The sequence below is a fragment of the Nothobranchius furzeri genome, chromosome 2, assembly GCF_043380555.1.
Source record: "Nothobranchius furzeri strain GRZ-AD chromosome 2, NfurGRZ-RIMD1, whole genome shotgun sequence".
Lineage (NCBI taxonomy): Eukaryota > Metazoa > Chordata > Actinopteri > Cyprinodontiformes > Nothobranchiidae > Nothobranchius > Nothobranchius furzeri.
In genome coordinates, this window is record NC_091742.1 from 52083518 (window position 1) to 52105718 (window position 22201).

The 22201-nt window shown below is 52.3% G+C and overlaps 4 protein-coding genes across 4 annotated transcripts; all 4 read left to right on the top strand.

Annotated features, from left to right (window-relative positions):
- Positions 1-676: 676 nt before the first annotated feature.
- LOC139062012 (integumentary mucin C.1-like) lies at positions 677-7368 on the top strand (the record flags this gene model as incomplete). Its single annotated transcript, XM_070542070.1, has 6 exons — positions 677-1255; positions 2256-2278; positions 2715-2902; positions 2964-3793; positions 4788-4999; positions 7137-7368. Coding segments are annotated over 6 exons (2064 nt in total), but the record flags the coding sequence as incomplete, so codon positions are not given.
- A 796-nt stretch (positions 7369-8164) lies between these two features.
- Positions 8165-12665, top strand: LOC139062013 (mucin-5AC-like; the record flags this gene model as incomplete). The annotated part of the gene is made up of 3 exons (XM_070542074.1): positions 8165-8924; positions 9846-11332; positions 12606-12665. Coding segments are annotated over 3 exons (2307 nt in total), but the record flags the coding sequence as incomplete, so codon positions are not given.
- Positions 12666-12946: 281 nt separating this feature from the next.
- LOC139062014 (mucin-7-like) lies at positions 12947-15579 on the top strand (the record flags this gene model as incomplete). The annotated part of the gene is made up of 2 exons (XM_070542077.1): positions 12947-13534; positions 15394-15579. Coding segments are annotated over 2 exons (774 nt in total), but the record flags the coding sequence as incomplete, so codon positions are not given.
- A 1363-nt stretch (positions 15580-16942) lies between these two features.
- LOC139066296 (mucin-5AC-like) lies at positions 16943-19096 on the top strand (the record flags this gene model as incomplete). Its single annotated transcript, XM_070548736.1, has 1 exon — positions 16943-19096. A coding segment is annotated over one exon (2154 nt), but the record flags the coding sequence as incomplete, so codon positions are not given.
- Between the last annotated feature and the right edge of the window lie 3105 nt (positions 19097-22201).

Here is a 22201-nt window from a genome sequence, read left to right on the forward strand (position 1 = left end):
TGCACCAACAACAACCACAGCTGCACCAACAACAACCACCGCTGCTCGAACAACAACCACAGCTGCACCAACAACAACCACAGCTGTACCAACAACAACAACCATAGCTGCACCAACAACAACCACAGCTGCACCAACATCAACCACAGCTGCACCAACAACAACCACAGCTGCACCAACAACAACCACAGCTTCTCCAACAACAACCACAGCTGCACCAACAACAACCACAGCTGCACCAACAACCACAGCTGCCCCAACTACAACCACAGCTGCCCCAACATCAACCACAACTGCACCAACAACCACAGCTGCTTCAACTACAACCACAACTGCCCCAGCTACAACCACAGCTGTACCAACAACAACCACAGCTGCACCAACAACAACCACAGCTGCTCCAACAACAACCACAGCTGCTCCAACAACAACCACAGCTGCACCAACAACAACCACAGCTGCTTCAACAACAACAACAGCTGCACCAACAACAACCACAACTGCACCAACAACCACAGCTGCTTCAACTACAACCACAGCTGCCCCAGCTACAACCACAGCTGCAACAACAACAACCACAGCTGCACCAACAACAACCACAGCTGGACCAACAACCACAGCTGCTCCAACAACAACCACAGCTGCTCCAACAACAACCACAGCTGCACCAACATCAACCACAGCTGCACCAACAACAATGACAGCTGCACCAACAACAACCACAGCTGCTCTAACAACAAACACAGCTGCACCAACAACAACCACAGCTGCACCAACAACAGCCACAGCTGCCCCAACAACAACCACAGCTGCACCAACAACAACCACAGCTGCACCAACAACAACCACAGCTGCCCCAACAACAACCACAGCTGCGCCAACAACCAGAGCCGCTCCAACATCAACCACAGCTGCTTCAACTACAACCACAGCTGCCCCAGGTACAACCACAGCCGCACCAACAACAACCACAGCTGCCCCAGCTACAACCACAGCTGCTCCAACAACAACCACAGCTTCCCCAGCTACAACCACAGCTGCTTCAACTACAACCACAGCTGCCCCAGCTACAACCACAGCTGCACCAACAACAACCACAGCTGCACCAACAACAACCACAGCTGCTCCAACAACAACCACAGCTGCTCCAACAACCACAGCTGCACCATTAACAAGCACAGCTGCACCAACAACAACAACAGCTGCACCAACAACAACCACAACTGCACCAACAACCACAGCTGCTTCAACTACAACCACAGCTGCCCCAGCTACAACCACAGCTGCACCAACAACAACCACAGCTGCACCAACAACAACCACAGCTGGACCAACAACCACAGCTGCTCCAACAACAACCACAGCTGCTCCAACAACAACCACAGCTGCACCAACAACAATGACAGCTGCACCAACAACAACCACAGCTGCTCTAACAACAAACACAGCTGCACCAACAACAACCACAGCTGCACCAACAACAGCCACAGCTGCCCCAACAACAACCACAGCTGCACCAACAACAACCACAGCTGCACCAACAACAACCACAGCTGCCCCAACAATAACCACAGCTGCGCCAACAACCAGAGCCGCTCCAACATCAACCACAGCTGCTTCAACTACAACCACAGCTGCCCCAGGTACAACCACAGCCGCACCAACAACAACCACAGCTGCCCCAGCTACAACCACAGCTGCTCCAACAACAACCACAGCTGCTTCAACTACAACCACAGCTGCCCCAGCTACAACCACAGCTGCACCAACAACAACCACAGCTGCACCAACAACAACCACAGCTGCTCCAACAACAACCACAGCTGCTCCAACAACCACAGCTGCACCATTAACAACCACAGCTGCACCAACAACAGCCACAGCTGCCCCAACAACAACCACAGCTGCACCAACAACAACCACAGCTGCCCCAACAATAACCACAGCTGCGCCAACAACCAGAGCCGCTCCAACATCAACCACAGCTGCTTCAACTACAACCACAGCTGCCCCAGGTACAACCACAGCCGCACCAACAACAACCACAGCTGCCCCAGCTACAACCACAGCTGCTCCAACAACAACCACAGCTGCCCCAGCTACAACCACAGCTGCTTCAACTACAACCACAGCTGCCCCAGCTACAACCACAGCTGCACCAACAACAACCACAGCTGCACCAACAACAACCACAGCTGCTCCAACAACAACCACAGCTGCTCCAACAACCACAGCTGCACCATTAACAACCACAGCTGCACCAACAACAACCACAGCTGTACCACCAACAACAATCATAGCTGCACCAACAACAACCACAGCTGCACCAACATCAACCACAGCTGCACCAACAACAACCACAGCTGCACCAACAACAACCACAGCTGCTCCAACAACAACCACAGCTGCACCAACAACAACCACAGCTGCACCAACAACAGCCACAGCTGCCCCAACAACAACCACAGCTGCACCAACAACAACCAAAGCTGCACCAACAACAACCACAGCTGCACCAACAACAACCACAGCTGCGCCAACAACCACAGCCGCTCCAACATCAACCATAGCTGCTTCAACAACAACCACAGCTGCACCAACAACAACCACAGCTGCACCAACAACCACAGCTGTTTCAACTACAACCACAGCTGCCCCAGGTACAACCACAGCCGCACCAACAACAACCACAGCTGCCCCAGCTACAACCACAGCTGCTCCAACATCAACCACAACTGCACCAAAAACCACAGCTGCTTCAACTACAACAACAGCTGCCCCAGGTACAACCACAGCTGCACCAACAACAACCACAGCTGCACAAAAAACAACCACAGCTGCTCCAACAACAACCACAGCAGCCCCCAAAACAACCACAGCTCATCCTACTACAACTACAGCTGCACCACCAACAACCAAAGCTGATCCTACTACAACTACAGCTGCCCCAACAACAACCACAGCTGCCCTAACAACAACCACAGCTGCTGCTACTACAACAACAGCTGCCCCAACAACAACCACTGCTAGCACAACAACAACAACCACAGCTGCCCAAGCTACAACCACAGCTGCTCCAACATCAACCACAACTGCACCAGCAACCACAGCTGCTTCAACTACAACCACAGCTGCCCCAGCTACAACCACAGCTGCACAAACAACAACCACAACTGCACCAACAACAACCACAGCTGCTCAAAAAAACACCACAGCTGCTCCAACAACAACCACAGCTGCTCCAACAACAACCACAGCTGCCCCAGCTACAACCACAGCTGCTCCAACATCAACCACAACTGCACCAACAACCACAGCTGCTTCAACTACAACCACAGCTAAACCAACAACAACCACAGCTTCACCAACAACAACCACAGCTGCACCCACAACAACCACAGCTGCTTCAAAAACAACCACAGCTGCACCAACAACAACCACAGCTGCACCAACAACAACCACAGCTGCCCCAGCTACAACCACAGCTGCTCCAACATCAACCACAACTGCACCAACAACCACAGCTGCTTCAACTACAACCACAGCTGCCCCAGCTACAACCACAGCTGCACCAACAACAACCACAGCTGCACCAACAACAACCACAGCTGCTCGAACAACAACCACAGCTGCACCAACAACAACCACAGCTGCGCCAACAACAACCACAGCTGTACCAACAACAACAACCATAGCTGCACCAACAACAACCACAGCTGCACCAACATCAACCACAGCTGCACCAACAACAACCACAGCTGCACCAACAACAACCACAGCTGCTCCAACAACAACCACAGCTGCACCAACAACAACCACAGCTGCACCAACAACCACAGCTGCCCCAACAACAACCACAGCTGCACCAACAACAACCACAGCTGCTCCAACAACAACCATAGCTGCTCCAACAACAACCACAGCTGCACCAACAACAACCACAGCTGCACCAACAACAACCACAGCTGCTCCAACAACAACCATAGCTGCTCCAACAACAACCACAGCTGCACCAACAAAAACCACAGCTGCTTCAACAACAACCACAGCTGCACCAACAACAACCACAACTGCACCAACAAACACAGCTGCTTCAACTACAACCACAGCTGCCCCAGCTACAACCACAGCTGCCCCAACATCAACCACAACTGCACCAACAACCACAGCTGCTTCAACTACAACCACAACTGCCCCAGCTACAAGCACAGCTGCACCAACAACAACCACAGCTGCACCAACAACAACCACAGCTGCTCCAACAACAACCACAGCTGCACCAACAACAACCAAAGCTGCTTCAACAACAACAACAGCTGCACCAACAACAACCACAACTGCACCAACAACCACAGCTGCTTCAACTACAACCACAGCTGCCCCAGCTACAACCACAGCTGCACCAACAACAACCACAGCTGCACCAACAACAACCACAGCTGCACCAACAACAGCCACAGCTGCCCCAACAACAACCACAGCTGCACCAACAACAACCACAGCTGCACCAACAACAACCAAAGCTGCACCAACAACAACCACAGCTTCACCAACAACAACCACAGCTGCGCCAACAACCACAGCCGCTCCAACATCAACCACAGCTGCTTCAACAACAACCACAGCTGCACCAACAACAACCACAGCTGCACCAACAACCACAGCTGCTTCAACTACAACCACAGCTGCCCCAGGTACAACCACAGCCGCACCAACAACAACCACAGCTGCCCCAGCTACAACCACAGCTGCTCCAACATCAACCACAACTGCACCAAAAACCACAGCTGCTTCAACTACAACAACAGCTGCCCCAGGTACAACCACAGCTGCACCAACAACAACCACAGCTGCACAAAAAACAACCACAGCTGCTCCAACAACAACCACAGCTGCTCCAACAACAACCACAGCAGCCCCCAAAACAACCACAGCTCATCCTACTACAACTACAGCTGCACCACCAACAACCAAAGCTGATCCTACTACAACTACAGATGTCCCAACAACAACCACAGCTGCCCTAACAACAACCACAGCTGCTGCTACTACAACAACAGCTGCCCCAACAACAACCACTGCTAGCACAACAACAACAACCACAGCTGCCCCAGCTACAACCACAGCTGCTCCAACATCAACCACAACTGCACCAGCAACCACAGCTGCTCCAACTACAACCACAGCTGCCCCAGCTACAACCACAGCTGCACAAACAACAACCACAACTGCACCAACAACAACCACAGCTGCTCAAAAAAACACCACAGCTGCTCCAACAACAACCACAGCTGCTCCAACAACAACCACAGCTGCCCCAGCTACAACCACAGCTGCTCCAACATCAACCACAACTGCACCAACAACCACAGCTGCTTCAACTACAACCACAGCTACACCACCAACAACCACAGCTGCTCCAACAACAACAACAGCTGCACCCACAACAACCACAGCTGCTTCAAAAACAACCACAGCTGCACCAACAACAACCACAGCTGCACCAACAACAACCACAGCTGCCCCAGCTAAAACCACAGCTGCTCCAACATCAACCACAACTGCACCAACAACCACAGCTGCTTCAACTACAACCACAGCTGCCCCAGCTACAACCACAGCTGCACCAACATCAACCACAGCTGCACCAACAACAACCACAGCTGCACCAACAACAACCACAGCTTCTCCAACAACAACCACAGCTGCACCAACAACCACAGCTGCCCCAACTACAACCACAGCTGCCCCAACATCAACCACAACTGCACCAACAACCACAGCTGCTTCAACTACACCCACAACTGCCCCAGCTACAACCACAGCTGTACCAACAACAACCACAGCTGCACCAACAACAACCACAGCTGCTCCACCAACAACCACAGCTGCTCCAACAACAACCACAGCTGCACCAACAACAACCACAGCTGCTTCAACAACAACAACAGCTGCACCAACAACAACCACAACTGCACCAACAACCACAGCTTCTTTAACTACAACTACAGCTGCCCCAGCTACAACCACAGCTGCACCAACAACAACCACAGCTGTACCAACAACAACCACAGCTGGACCAACAACCACAGCTGCTCCAACAACAACCACAGCTGCTCCAACAACAACCACAGCTGCACCAACAAAAATGACAGCTGCACCAACAACAACCACAGCTGCTCTAACAACAAACACAGCTGCACCAACAACAACCACAGCTGCACCAACAACAGCCACAGCTGCCCCAACAACAACCACAGCTGCACCAACAACAACAGCAGCTGCACCAACAACAACCACAGCTGCACCAACAACAACCACAGCTGCCCCAACAACAACCACAGCTGCGCCAACAACCAGAGCCGCTCCAACATCAACCACAGCTGCTTCAACTACAACCACAGCTGCCCCAGCTACAACCACAGCTGCTTCAACTACAACCACAGCTGCCCCAGCAACAACCACAGCTGCACCAACAACAACCACAGCTGCCCCAGCTACAACCACAGCTGCTCCAACAACAACCACAGCTGCCCCAGCTACAACCACAGCTGCTTCAACTACAACCACAGCTGCCCCAGCTACAACCACAGCTGCACTAACAACAACCACAGCTGCACCAACAACAACCACAGCTGCTCCAACAACAACCACAGCTGCTCCAACAACCACAGCTGCACCATTAACAACCACAGCTGCACCAACAACAACCACAGCTGTACCAACAACAACAACCATAGCTGCACCAACAACAACCACAGCTGCACCAACATCAACCACAGCTGCACCAACAACAACCACAGCTGCACCAACAACAACCACAGCTGCTCGAACAACAACCACAGCCACACCAACAACAACCACAGCTGCACCAACAACAGCCACAGCTGCCCCAACAACAACCACAGCTGCACCAACAACAACCAAAGCTGCACCAACAACAACCACAAGGTCACCAACAACAACCACAGCTGCGCCAACAACCACAGCCGCTCCAACATCAACCACAGCTGCTTCAACAACAACCACAGCTGCACCAACAACAACCACAGCTGCTTCAACTACAACCACAGCTGCCCCAGGTACAACCACAGCCGCACCAACAACAACCACAGCTGCCCCAGCTACAACCACAGCTGCTCCAACATCAACCACAACTGCACCAAAAACCACAGCTGCTTCAACTACAACAACAGCTGCCCCAGGTACAACCACAGCTGCACCAACAACAACCACAGCTGCACAAAAAACAACCACAGCTGCTCCAACAACAACCACAGCTGCTCCAACAACAACCACAGCAGCCCCCAAAACAACCACAGCTCATCCTACTACAACTACAGCTGCACCACCAACAACCAAAGCTGATCCTACTACAACTACAGCTGCCCCAACAACAACCACAGCTGCCCTAACAACATCCACAGCTGCTGCTACTACAACAACAGCTGCCCCAACAACAACCACAGCTGCCCCAGCTACAACCACAGCTGCTCCAACATCAACCACAACTGCACCAACAACCACAGCTGCTTCAACTACAACCACAGCTACACCAACAACAACCACAGCTGCACCAACAACAACAGCTGCACCCACAACAACCACAGCTGCTTCAAAAACAACCACAGCTGCACCAACAACAACCACAGCTGCCCCAGCTACAACCACAGCTGCTCCAACATCAACCACAACTGCACCAACAACCACAGCTGCTTCAACTACAACCACAGCTGCCCCAGCTACAACCACAGCTGCACCAACATCAACCACAGCTGCACCAACAACAACCACAGCTGCACCAACAACAACCACAGCTTCTCCAACAACAACCACAGCTGCACCAACAACAACCACAGCTGCTTCAACAACAACAACAGCTGCACCAACAACAACCACAACTGCACCAACAACCACAGCTTCTTTAACTACAACTACAGCTGCCCCAGCTACAACCACAGCTGCACCAACAACAACCACAGCTGCACCAACAACAACCACAGCTGGACCAACAACCACAGCTGCTCCAACAACAACCACAGCTGCTCCAACAACAACCACAGCTGCACCAACATCAACCACAGCTGCACCAACAAAAATGACAGCTGCACCAACAACAACCACAGCTGCTCTAACAACAAACACAGCTGCACCAGCAACAACCACAGCTGCACCAACAACAGCCACAGCTGCCCCAACAACAACCACAGCTGCACCAACAACAAGGACAGCTGCTTCAACTACAACCACAGCTGCCCCAGCTACAACCACAGCTGCACCAACATCAACCACAGCTGCACCAACAACAACCACAGCTGCACCAACAACAACCACAGCTTCTCCAACAACAACCACAGCTGCACCAACAACAACCACAGCTGCACCAACAACCACAGCTGCCCCAACTACAACCACAGCTGCCCCAACATCAACCACAACTGCACCAACAACCACAGCTGCTTCAACTACAACCACAACTGCCCCAGCTACAACCACAGCTGTACCAACAACAACCACAGCTGCACCAACAACAACCACAGCTGCTCCACCAAAAACCACAGCTGCTCCAACAACAACCACAGCTGCACCAACAACAACCACAGCTGCTTCAACAACAACAACAGCTGCACCAACAACAACCACAACTGCACCAACAACCACAGCTTCTTTAACTACAACTACAGCTGCCCCAGCTACAACCACAGCTGCACCAACAACAACCACAGCTGCACCAACAACAACCACAGCTGGACCAACAACCACAGCTGCTCCAACAACAACCACAGCTGCTCCAACAACAACCACAGCTGCACCAACATCAACCACAGCTGCACCAACAAAAATGACAGCTGCACCACCAACAACCACAGCTGCTCTAACAACAAACACAGCTGCACCAACAACAACCACAGCTGCACCAACAACAGCCACAGCTGCCCCAACAACAACCACAGCTGCACCAACAACAACGACAGCTGCACCAACAACAACCACAGCTGCACCAACAACAACCACAGCTGCCCCAACAACAACCACAGCTGCGCCAACAACCAGAGCCGCTCCAACATCAACCACAGCTGCTTCAACTACAACCACAGCTGCCCCAGGTACAACCACAGCCGCACCAACAACAACCACAGCTGCCCCAGCTACAACCACAGCTGCTCCAACAACAACCACAGCTGCCCCAGCTACAACCACAGCTGCTTCAACTACAACCACAGCTGCCCCAGCTACAACCACAGCTGCACCAACAACAACCACAGCTGCACCAACAACAACCACAGCTGCTCCAACAACAACCACAGCTGCTCCAACAACCACAGCTGCACCATTAACAACCACAGCTGCACCAACAACAACCACAGCTGTACCAACAACAACAACCATAGCTGCACCAACAACAACCACAGCTGCACCAACATCAACCACAGCTGCACCAACAACAACCACAGCTGCACCAACAACAACCACAGCTGCTCCAACAACAACCACAGCTGCACCAACAACAACCACAGCTGCACCAACAACAGCCACAGCTGCCCCAACAACAACCACAGCTGCACCAACAACAACCAAAGCTGCACCAACAACAACCACAGCTGCACCAACAACAACCACAGCTGCGCCAACAACCACAGCCGCTCCAACATCAACCACAGCTGCTTCAACAACAACCACAGCTGCACCAACAACAACCACAGCTGCACCAACAACCACAGCTGCTTCAACTACAACCACAGCTGCCCCAGGTACAACCACAGCCGCACCAACAACAACCACAGCTGCCCCAGCTACAACCACAGCTGCTCCAACATCAACCACAACTGCACCAAAAACCACAGCTGCTTCAACTACAACAACAGCTGCCCCAGGTACAACCACAGCTGCACCAACAACAACCACAGCTGCACAAAAAACAACCACAGCTGCTCCAACAACAACCACAGCTGCTCCAACAACAACCACAGCAGCCCCCAAAACAACCACAGCTCATCCTACTACAACTACAGCTGCACCACCAACAACCAAAGCTGATCCTACTACAACTACAGCTGCCCCAACAACAACCACAGCTGCCCTAACAACATCCACAGCTGCTGCTACTACAACAACAGCTGCCCCAACAACAACCACTGCTAGCACAACAACAACAACCACAGCTGCCCCAGCTACAACCACAGCTGCTCCAACATCAACCACAACTGCACCAGCAACCACAGCTGCTTCAACTACAACCACAGCTGCCCCAGCTAAACCCACAGCTGCACAAACAACATCCACAACTGCACCAACAACAACCACAGCTGTTCAAAAAAACACCACAGCTGCTCCAACAACAACCACAGCTGCTCCAACAACAACCACAGCTGCCCCAGCTACAACCACAGCTGCTCCAACATCAACCACAACTGCACCAACAACCACAGCTGCTTCAACTACAACCACAGCTGCACCAACAACAACCACAGCTTCACCAACAACAACCACAGCTGCACCCACAACAACCACAGCTGCTTCAAAAACAACCACAGCTGCACCAACAACAACCACAGCTGCACCAACAACAACCACAGCTGCCCCAGCTACAACCACAGCTGCTCCAACATCAACCATTACTGCACCAACAACCACAGCTGCTTCAACTACAACCACAGCTGCCCCAGCGACAACCACAGCTGCACCAACAACAACCACAGCTGCACCAACAACAACCACAGCTGCTCGAACAACAACCACAGCTGCACCAACAACAACCACAGCTGCGCCAACAACAACCACAGCTGTACCAACAACAACAACCATAGCTGCACCAACAACAACCACAGCTGCACCAACATCAACCACAGCTGCACCAACAACAACCACAGCTGCACCAACAACAACCACAGCTGCCCCAGGTACAACCACAGCCGCACCAACAACAACCACAGCTGCCCCAGCTACAACCACAGCTGCTCCAACATCAACCACAACTGCACCAAAAACCACAGCTGCTTCAACTACAACAACAGCTGCCCCAGGTACAACCACAGCTGCACCAACAACAACCACAGCTGCACAAAAAACAACCACAGCTGCTCCAACAACAACCACAGCTGCTCCAACAACAACCACAGCAGCCCCCAAAACAACCACAGCTCATCCTACTACAACTACAGCTGCACCACCAACAACCAAAGCTGATCCTACTACAACTACAGCTGCCCCAACAACAACCACAGCTGCCCTAACAACATCCACAGCTGCTGCTACTACAACAACAGCTGCCCCAACAACAACCACAGCTGCCCCAGCTACAACCACAGCTGCTCCAACATCAACCACAACTGCACCAACAACCACAGCTGCTTCAACTACAACCACAGCTACACCAACAACAACCACAGCTGCACCAACAACAACAGCTGCACCCACAACAACCACAGCTGCTTCAAAAACAACCACAGCTGCACCAACAACAACCACAGCTGCCCCAGCTACAACCACAGCTGCTCCAACATCAACCACAACTGCACCAACAACCACAGCTGCTTCAACTACAACCACAGCTGCCCCAGCTACAACCACAGCTGCACCAACATCAACCACAGCTGCACCAACAACAACCACAGCTGCACCAACAACAACCACAGCTTCTCCAACAACAACCACAGCTGCACCAACAACAACCACAGCTGCTTCAACAACAACAACAGCTGCACCAACAACAACCACAACTGCACCAACAACCACAGCTTCTTTAACTACAACTACAGCTGCCCCAGCTACAACCACAGCTGCACCAACAACAACCACAGCTGCACCAACAACAACCACAGCTGGACCAACAACCACAGCTGCTCCAACAACAACCACAGCTGCTCCAACAACAACCACAGCTGCACCAACATCAACCACAGCTGCACCAACAAAAATGACAGCTGCACCAACAACAACCACAGCTGCTCTAACAACAAACACAGCTGCACCAGCAACAACCACAGCTGCACCAACAACAGCCACAGCTGCCCCAACAACAACCACAGCTGCACCAACAACAAGGACAGCTGCTTCAACTACAACCACAGCTGCCCCAGCTACAACCACAGCTGCACCAACATCAACCACAGCTGCACCAACAACAACCACAGCTGCACCAACAACAACCACAGCTTCTCCAACAACAACCACAGCTGCACCAACAACAACCACAGCTGCACCAACAACCACAGCTGCCCCAACTACAACCACAGCTGCCCCAACATCAACCACAACTGCACCAACAACCACAGCTGCTTCAACTACAACCACAACTGCCCCAGCTACAACCACAGCTGTACCAACAACAACCACAGCTGCACCAACAACAACCACAGCTGCTCCACCAAAAACCACAGCTGCTCCAACAACAACCACAGCTGCACCAACAACAACCACAGCTGCTTCAACAACAACAACAGCTGCACCAACAACAACCACAACTGCACCAACAACCACAGCTTCTTTAACTACAACTACAGCTGCCCCAGCTACAACCACAGCTGCACCAACAACAACCACAGCTGCACCAACAACAACCACAGCTGGACCAACAACCACAGCTGCTCCAACAACAACCACAGCTGCTCCAACAACAACCACAGCTGCACCAACATCAACCACAGCTGCACCAACAAAAATGACAGCTGCACCACCAACAACCACAGCTGCTCTAACAACAAACACAGCTGCACCAACAACAACCACAGCTGCACCAACAACAGCCACAGCTGCCCCAACAACAACCACAGCTGCACCAACAACAACGACAGCTGCACCAACAACAACCACAGCTGCACCAACAACAACCAGAGCTGCCCCAACAACAACCACAGCTGCGCCAACAACCAGAGCCGCTCCAACATCAACCACAGCTGCTTCAACTACAACCACAGCTGCCCCAGGTACAACCACAGCCGCACCAACAACAACCACAGCTGCCCCAGCTACAACCACAGCTGCTCCAACAACAACCACAGCTGCCCCAGCTACAACCACAGCTGCTTCAACTACAACCACAGCTGCCCCAGCTACAACCACAGCTGCACCAACAACAACCACAGCTGCACCAACAACAACCACAGCTGCTCCAACAACAACCACAGCTGCTCCAACAACCACAGCTGCACCATTAACAACCACAGCTGCACCAACAACAACCACAGCTGTACCAACAACAACAACCATAGCTGCACCAACAACAACCACAGCTGCACCAACATCAACCACAGCTGCACCAACAACAACCACAGCTGCACCAACAACAACCACAGCTGCTCCAACAACAACCACAGCTGCACCAACAACAACCACAGCTGCACCAACAACAGCCACAGCTGCCCCAACAACAACCACAGCTGCACCAACAACAACCAAAGCTGCACCAACAACAACCACAGCTGCACCAACAACAACCACAGCTGCGCCAACAACCACAGCCGCTCCAACATCAACCACAGCTGCTTCAACAACAACCACAGCTGCACCAACAACAACCACAGCTGCACCAACAACCACAGCTGCTTCAACTACAACCACAGCTGCCCCAGGTACAACCACAGCCGCTCCAACAACAACCACAGCTGCCCCAGCTACAACCACAGCTGCTCCAACATCAACCACAACTGCACCAAAAACCACAGCTGCTTCAACTACAACAACAGCTGCCCCAGGTACAACCACAGCTGCACCAACAACAACCACAGCTGCACAAAAAACAACCACAGCTGCTCCAACAACAACCACAGCTGCTCCAACAACAACCACAGCAGCCCCCAAAACAACCACAGCTCATCCTACTACAACTACAGCTGCACCACCAACAACCAAAGCTGATCCTACTACAACTACAGCTGCCCCAACAACAACCACAGCTGCCCTAACAACATCCACAGCTGCTGCTACTACAACAACAGCTGCCCCAACAACAACCACTGCTAGCACAACAACAACAACCACAGCTGCCCCAGCTACAACCACAGCTGCTCCAACATCAACCACAACTGCACCAGCAACCACAGCTGCTTCAACTACAACCACAGCTGCCCCAGCTAAACCCACAGCTGCACAAACAACATCCACAACTGCACCAACAACAACCACAGCTGTTCAAAAAAACACCACAGCTGCTCCAACAACAACCACAGCTGCTCCAACAACAACCACAGCTGCCCCAGCTACAACCACAGCTGCTCCAACATCAACCACAACTGCACCAACAACCACAGCTGCTTCAACTACAACCACAGCTACACCAACAACAACCACAGCTTCACCAACAACAACCACAGCTGCACCCACAACAACCACAGCTGCTTCAAAAACAACCACAGCTGCACCAACAACAACCACAGCTGCACCAACAACAACCACAGCTGCCCCAGCTACAACCACAGCTGCTCCAACATCAACCATTACTGCACCAACAACCACAGCTGCTTCAACTACAACCACAGCTGCCCCAGCGACAACCACAGCTGCACCAACAACAACCACAGCTGCACCAACAACAACCACAGCTGCTCGAACAACAACCACAGCTGCACCAACAACAACCACAGCTGCGCCAACAACAACCACAGCTGTACCAACAACAACAACCATAGCTGCACCAACAACAACCACAGCTGCACCAACATCAACCACAGCTGCACCAACAACAACCACAGCTGCACCAACAACAACCACAGCTGCTCCAACAACAACCACAGCTGCACCAACAACAACCACAGCTGCACCAACAACCACAGCTGCCCCAACTACAACCACAGCTGCCCCAACATCAACCACAACTGCACCAACAACCACAGCTGCTTCAACTACAACCACAACTGCCCCAGCTACAAGCACAGCTGCACCAACAACAACCACAGCTGCACCAACAACAACCACAGCTGCTGCAACAACAACCACAGCTGCACCAACAACAACCACAGCTGCTTCAACAACCACAACAGCTGCACCAACAACAACCACAACTGCACCAACAACCACTGCTGCTTCAACTACAACCACAGCTGCCCCAGCTACAACCACAGCTGCACCAACAACAACCACAGCTGCACCAACAACAACCACAGCTGCACCAACAACAGCCACATGTGCCCCAACAACAACCACAGCTGCACCAACAACAACCACAGCTGCACCAACAACAACCAAAGCTGCACCAACAACAACCACAGCTGCACCAACAACAACCACAGCTGCGCCAACAACCACAGCCGCTCCAACATCAACCACAGCTGCTTCAACAACAACCACAGCTGCACCAACAATCACAGCTGCTTCAACTACAACCACAGCTGCCCCAGGATCAACCACAGCCGCACCAACAACAACCACAGCTGCCCCAGCTACAACCACAGCTAGTCCAACATCAACCACAACTGCACCAAAAACCACAGCCTCTTCAACTACAACAACAGCTGCCCCAGGTACAACCACAGCTGCACCAACAACAACCACAGCTGCTCCAACAACAACCACAGCAGCCCCCAAAACAACCACAGCTCATCCTACTACAACTACAGCTGCACCACCAACAACCAAAGCTGATCCTACTTCAACTACAGCTGTCCCAACAACAACCACAGCTGCCCTAACAACAACCACAGCTGCTGCTACTACAACAACAGCTGCCCCAACAACAACCACTGCTAGCACAACAACAACAACCACAGCTGCCCCAGCTACAACCACAGCTGCTCCAACATCAACCACAACTGCACCAGCAACCACAGCTGCTCCAACTACAACCACAGCTGCCCCAGCTACAACCACAGCTGCACAAACAACAACCACAACTGCACCAACAACAACCACAGCTGCTCAAAAAAACACCACAGCTGCTCCAACAACAACCACAGCTGCTCCAACAACAATCACAGCTGCCCCAGCTACAACCACAGCTGCTCCAACATCAACCACAACTGCACCAACAACCACAGCTGCTTCAACTACAACCACAGCTACACCAACAACAACCACAGCTGCACCCACAACAACCACAGCTGCTTCAAAAACAACCACAGCTGCACCAACAACAACCACAGCTGCACCAACAACAACCACAGCTGCCCCAGCTACAACCACAGCTGCTCCAACATCAACCACAACTGCACCAACAACCACAGCTGCTTCAACTACAACCACAGCTGCCCCAGCTACAACCACAGCTGCACCAACAACAACCACAGATGCACCAACAACAACCACAGCTGCTCGAGCAACAACCACAGCTGCACCAACAACAACCACAGCTGCGCCAACAACAACCACAGCTGTACCAACAACAACAACCATAGCTGCACCAACAACAACCAAAGCTGCACCAACATCAACCACAGCTGCACCAACAACAACCACAGCTGCACCAACAACAACCACAGCTGCTCCAACAACAACCACAGCTGCCCCAACTACAACCACAGCTGCCCCAACATCAACCACAATTGCACCAACAACCACAGCTGCTTCAACTACAACCACAACTGCCCCAGCTACAACCACAGCTGCACCAACAACAACCACAGCTGCACCAACAACAACCACAGCTGCTCCAACAACAACCACAGCTGCACCAACAACAACCACAGCTGCTTCAACAACAACAACAGCTGCACCAACAACAACCACAACTGCACCAACAACCACAGCTGCTTCAACTACAACCACAGCTGCCCCAGCTACAACCACAGCTGCACCAACAACAACCACAGCTGCACCAACAACAACAACAGCTGCACCAACAACCACAGCTGCTCCACCAACAACCACAGCTGCTCCAACAACAACCACAGCTGCACCAACATCAACCACAGCTGCACCAACAACAATGACAGCTGCACCAACAACAACCACAGCTGCTCCAACAACAACCACAGCTGCACCAACAACAACCACAGCTGCACCAACAACAGCCACAGCTGCACCAACAACAACCACAGCTGCACCAACAACAACCACAGCTGCACCAACAACAACCACAGCTGCCCCGACAACAACCACAGCTGCGCCAACAACCAGAGCCGCTCCAACATCAACCACAGCTGCTTCAACTACAACCACAGCTGCCCCAGGTACAACCACAGCCGCACCAACAACAACCACAGATGCCCCAGCTACAACCACAGCTGCTCCAACAACAACCACAGCTGCCCCAGCTACAACCACATCTGCTTCAACTACAACCACAGCTGCCCCAGCTACAACCTCAGCTGCACCAACAACAACCACAGCTGCACCAACAATAACCACAGCTGCTCCAACAACAACCACAGCTGCTCCAACTACAACCACAGCTGCTCCAACAACAACCACAGCTGCTCCAACAACAACCACAGCTGCAGCAACAACAACCACAGCTGCTTCAACAACAACCACAGCTGCACCAACAACAACCACAGCTGCACCAAAAACAACCACTGCTGCACCAACAACAACCACAGCTGCTCCAACAACAACCACAGCTGCTCCAACAACAACAACCATAGCTGCACCAACAACAACCACAGCTGCACCAACATCAACCACAGCTGCACAAACAAGAACCACATCTGCACCAACAACAACCACAGCTGCTCCAACAACAACCACAGCTGCACCAACAACAACCACAGCTGCACCAACAACAACCACAGCTGCCCCAACAACAACCACAGCTGCACCAACTACAACCACAGCTGCACCAAGAACAACCACAGCTGCCCCAACAACAACCACGGCTGCACCAACAACAACCACAGCTGCTCCAACAACAACCACAGCTGCACCAACAACAACCACAGCTGCTTCAACAACAACCACAGCTGCCCCAGCTACAACCACAGCTGCTCCAACATCAACCACAACTGCACCAACAACCACAGCTGTTTCAACTACAACCACAGCTGCCCCAGCTACAACCACAGCTGCACCAACAACAACCACAGCTGCACCAACAACAACCACAGCTGCTCCAACAACAACCACAGCTGCTCCAACAACAACCACAGCTGCACCAACAAAAACCACAGCTGCACCAACAACCACAGCTGCTTCAACTACAACCACAGCTGCCCCAGCTACAACCACAGCTGCACCAGCAACAACCACAGCTGCACAAAAAACAACCACAGCTGCTCCAACAACAACCACAGCTGCACCAACAACAACCACAGCTGCACCAACAACAACAAAGATAGCGGCACCAACAACAACCACAGCTGCACCAACATCAACCACAGCTGCACCAACAACAACCACAGCTGCACCAACAACAACCACAGCTGCTCCAACAACAACCACAGCTGCACCAACAACAACCACAGCTGCCCCAACAACAACCACAGCTGCACCAACAACAACCACAGCTGCACCAACAACAACCACAGCTGCTCCAACAACAACCACAGCTGCGCCAACAACCACAGCCGCTCCAACATCAACCACAACTGCTTCAACAACAACCACAGCTGCACCAACAACCACAGCTGCTTCAACTTTAACCAAAGCTGCCCCAGCTACAACCACAGCCGCACCAACAACAACCACAGCTGCCCCAGCTACAACCACAGCTGCTCAAACATCAACCACAACTGCACCAACAACCACAGCTGCTTCAACTACAACCACAGCTGCACCAACAACAACCACAGCTGCACCAACAACAACCACAGCTGCACCAACAACAACCAAAGCTGCTCCAACAACAACCACAGCTGCTCCAACAACAACCACAGCTGCACCAAACACAACCACAGCTGCACCAACAACAACCACAGCTATACCAACAACAACAACAACCATAGCTGCACCAACAACAACCACAGCTGCACCAACATCAACCACAGCTGCACCAACAACAACCACAGCTGCCCCAACAACAACCACGGCTGCACCAACAACAACCACAGCTGCTCCAACAACAACCACAGCTGCACCAACAACAACGACAGCTGCCCCAGCTACAACCACAGCTGCTCCAACATCAACCACAACTGCACCAACAACCACAGCTGCTTCAACTACAACCACAGCTGTCCCAGCTACAACCACAGCTGCACCAACAACAACCACAGCTGCACCAACAACAACCACAGCTGCTCCAACAACAACCACAGCTGCTCCAACAACAACCACAGCTGCACCAACAAAAACCACAGCTGCTTCAACAACAACCACAGCTGCACCAACAACAACCACAGCTGCACCAACAACAACCACAACTGCACCAACAAACACAGCTGCTTCAACTACAACCACAGCTGCCGCAGCTACAACCACAGCTGCACCAACATCAACAACAGCTGCACCAACAACAACCACAGCTGCACCAACAACAACCACAGCTGCACCAACAACAACCACAGCTGCCCCAACAACAACCACAGCTGCGCCAACAACCACAGCCGCTCCAACATCAACCACAGCTGCTTCAACAACAACCATAGCTGCACCAACAGCAACCACAGCTATACTAACAACAACAACAACCATAGCTGCACCAACAACAACCACAGCTGCAGCAACATCAACCACAGCTGCACATACAACAACCACAGCTGCCCCAACAACAACCACAGCTGCACCAACAACAACCACAGCTGCCCCAGCTACAACCACAGCTGCTCCACCATCAACCACAACTGCACCAACAACCACAGCTGCTTCAACTACAACCACAGCTGCACGAACAACAACCACATCTGCACCATCAACAACCACAGCTGCACCATTAACAACCACAGCTGCTCCAAAAACAACGACAGCTGCTCCATCAACAACCACAGCTGCACCAACAACAACCACAGCTATACCAACAACAACAACAAACATAGCTGCACCAACAACAACCACAGCTGCACCAACATCAACCACAGCTGCACCAACAACAACCACAGCTGCCCCAACAACAACCACGGCTGCACCAACAACAACCACAGCTGCTCCAACAACAACCACAGCTGCACCAACAACAACCACAGCTGCCCCAGCTACAACCACAGCTGCTCCAACAGCAACCACATCTGCACCAACAACCACAGCTGCTTCAACTACAACCACAGCTGCCCCAGCTACAACCACAGCTGCACCAACAACAACCACAGCTGCACCAACAACAACCACAGCTGCTCCAACAACAACCACAGCTGCACCAACAAAAACCAAAGCTGCTTCAACAATAACCACAGCTGCACCAACAACAACCACAGCTGCACCAAACACAACCACAACTGCACCAACAACCACAGCTGCTTCAACTACAACCACAGCTGCCCCCGCTACAACCACAGCTGCACCAACCACAACCACAGCTGCACTACCCACAACCACAGCTGCACCAAGAACAACCACAGCTGCCCCAGCTACAACCACAGCTGCTCCAACATCAACCACAACTGCACCAACAACCACAGCTGCTTCAACTACAACCACAGCTGCCCCAGGTACAACCACAGCTGCACCAACAACAACCACAGCTGCTCCAACAACAACCACAGCAGCCCCCAAAACAACCACAGCTCATCCTACTACAACTACAGCTGCACCACCAACAACCAAAGCTGATCCTACTACAACTACAGCTGTCCCAACAACAACCACAGCTGCCCTAACAACAACCACAGCTGCTGCTACTACAACAACAGCTGCCCCAACAACAACCACTGCTAGCACAACAACAACAACCACAGCTGCCCCAGCTACAACCACAGCTGCTCCAACATCAACCACAACTGCACCAGCAACCACAGCTGCTCCAACTACAACCACAGCTGCCCCAGCTACAACCACAGCTGCACAAACAACAACCACAACTGCACCAACAACAACCACAGCTGCTCAAAAAAACACCACAGCTGCTCCAACAACAACCACAGCTGCTCCAACAACAATCACAGCTGCCCCAGCTACAACCACAGCTGCTCCAACATCAACCACAGCTGCTTCAACTACAACCACAGCTACACCAACAACAACCACAGCTGCACCCACAACAACCACAGCTGCACCAACAACAACCACAGCTGCACCAACAACAACCACAGCTGCTCCAACAACAACCACAGCTGCGCCAACAACCACAGCCGCTCCAACATCAACCACAACTGCTTCAACAACAACCACAGCTGCACCAACAACCACAGCTGCTTCAACTTTAACCAAAGCTGCCCCAGCTACAACCACAGCCGCACCAACAACAACCACAGCTGCCCCAGCTACAACCATAGCTGCTCAAACATCAACCACAACTGCACCAACAACCACAGCTGCTTCAACTACAACCACAGCTGCACCAACAACAACCACAGCTGCACCAACAACAACCACAGCTGCACCAACAACAACCACAGCTGCTCCAACAACAACCACAGCTGCTCCAACAACAACCACAGCTGCACCAAACACAACCACAGCTGCACCAACAACAACCACAGCTATACCAACAACAACAACAACCATAGCTGCACCAACAACAACCACAGCTGCACCAACATCAACCACAGCTGCACCAACAACAACCACAGCTGCCCCAACAACAACCACGGCTGCACCAACAACAACCACAGCTGCTCCAACAACAACCACAGCTGCACCAACAACAACCACAGCTGCCCCAGCTACAACCACAGCTGCTCCAACATCAACCACAACTGCACCAACAACCACAGCTGCTTCAACTACAACCACAGCTGTCCCAGCTACAACCACAGCTGCACCAACAACAACCACAGCTGCACCAACAACAACCACAGCTGCTCCAACAACAACCACAGCTGCTCCAACAACAACCACAGCTGCACCAACAAAAACCACAGCTGCTTCAACAACAACCACAGCTGCACCAACAACAACCACAGCTGCACCAACAACAACCACAACTGCACCAACAAACACAGCTGCTTCAACTACAACCACAGCTGCCGCAGCTACAACCACAGCTGCACCAACATCAACAACAGCTGCACCAACAACAACCACAGCTGCACCAACAACAACCACAGCTGCACCAACAACAACCACAGCTGCCCCAACAACAACCACAGCTGCGCCAACAACCACAGCCGCTCCAACATCAACCACAGCTGCTTCAACAACAACCACAGCTGCACCAACAGCAACCACAGCTATACTAACAACAACAACAACCATAGCTGCACCAACAACAACCACAGCTGCAGCAACATCAACCACAGCT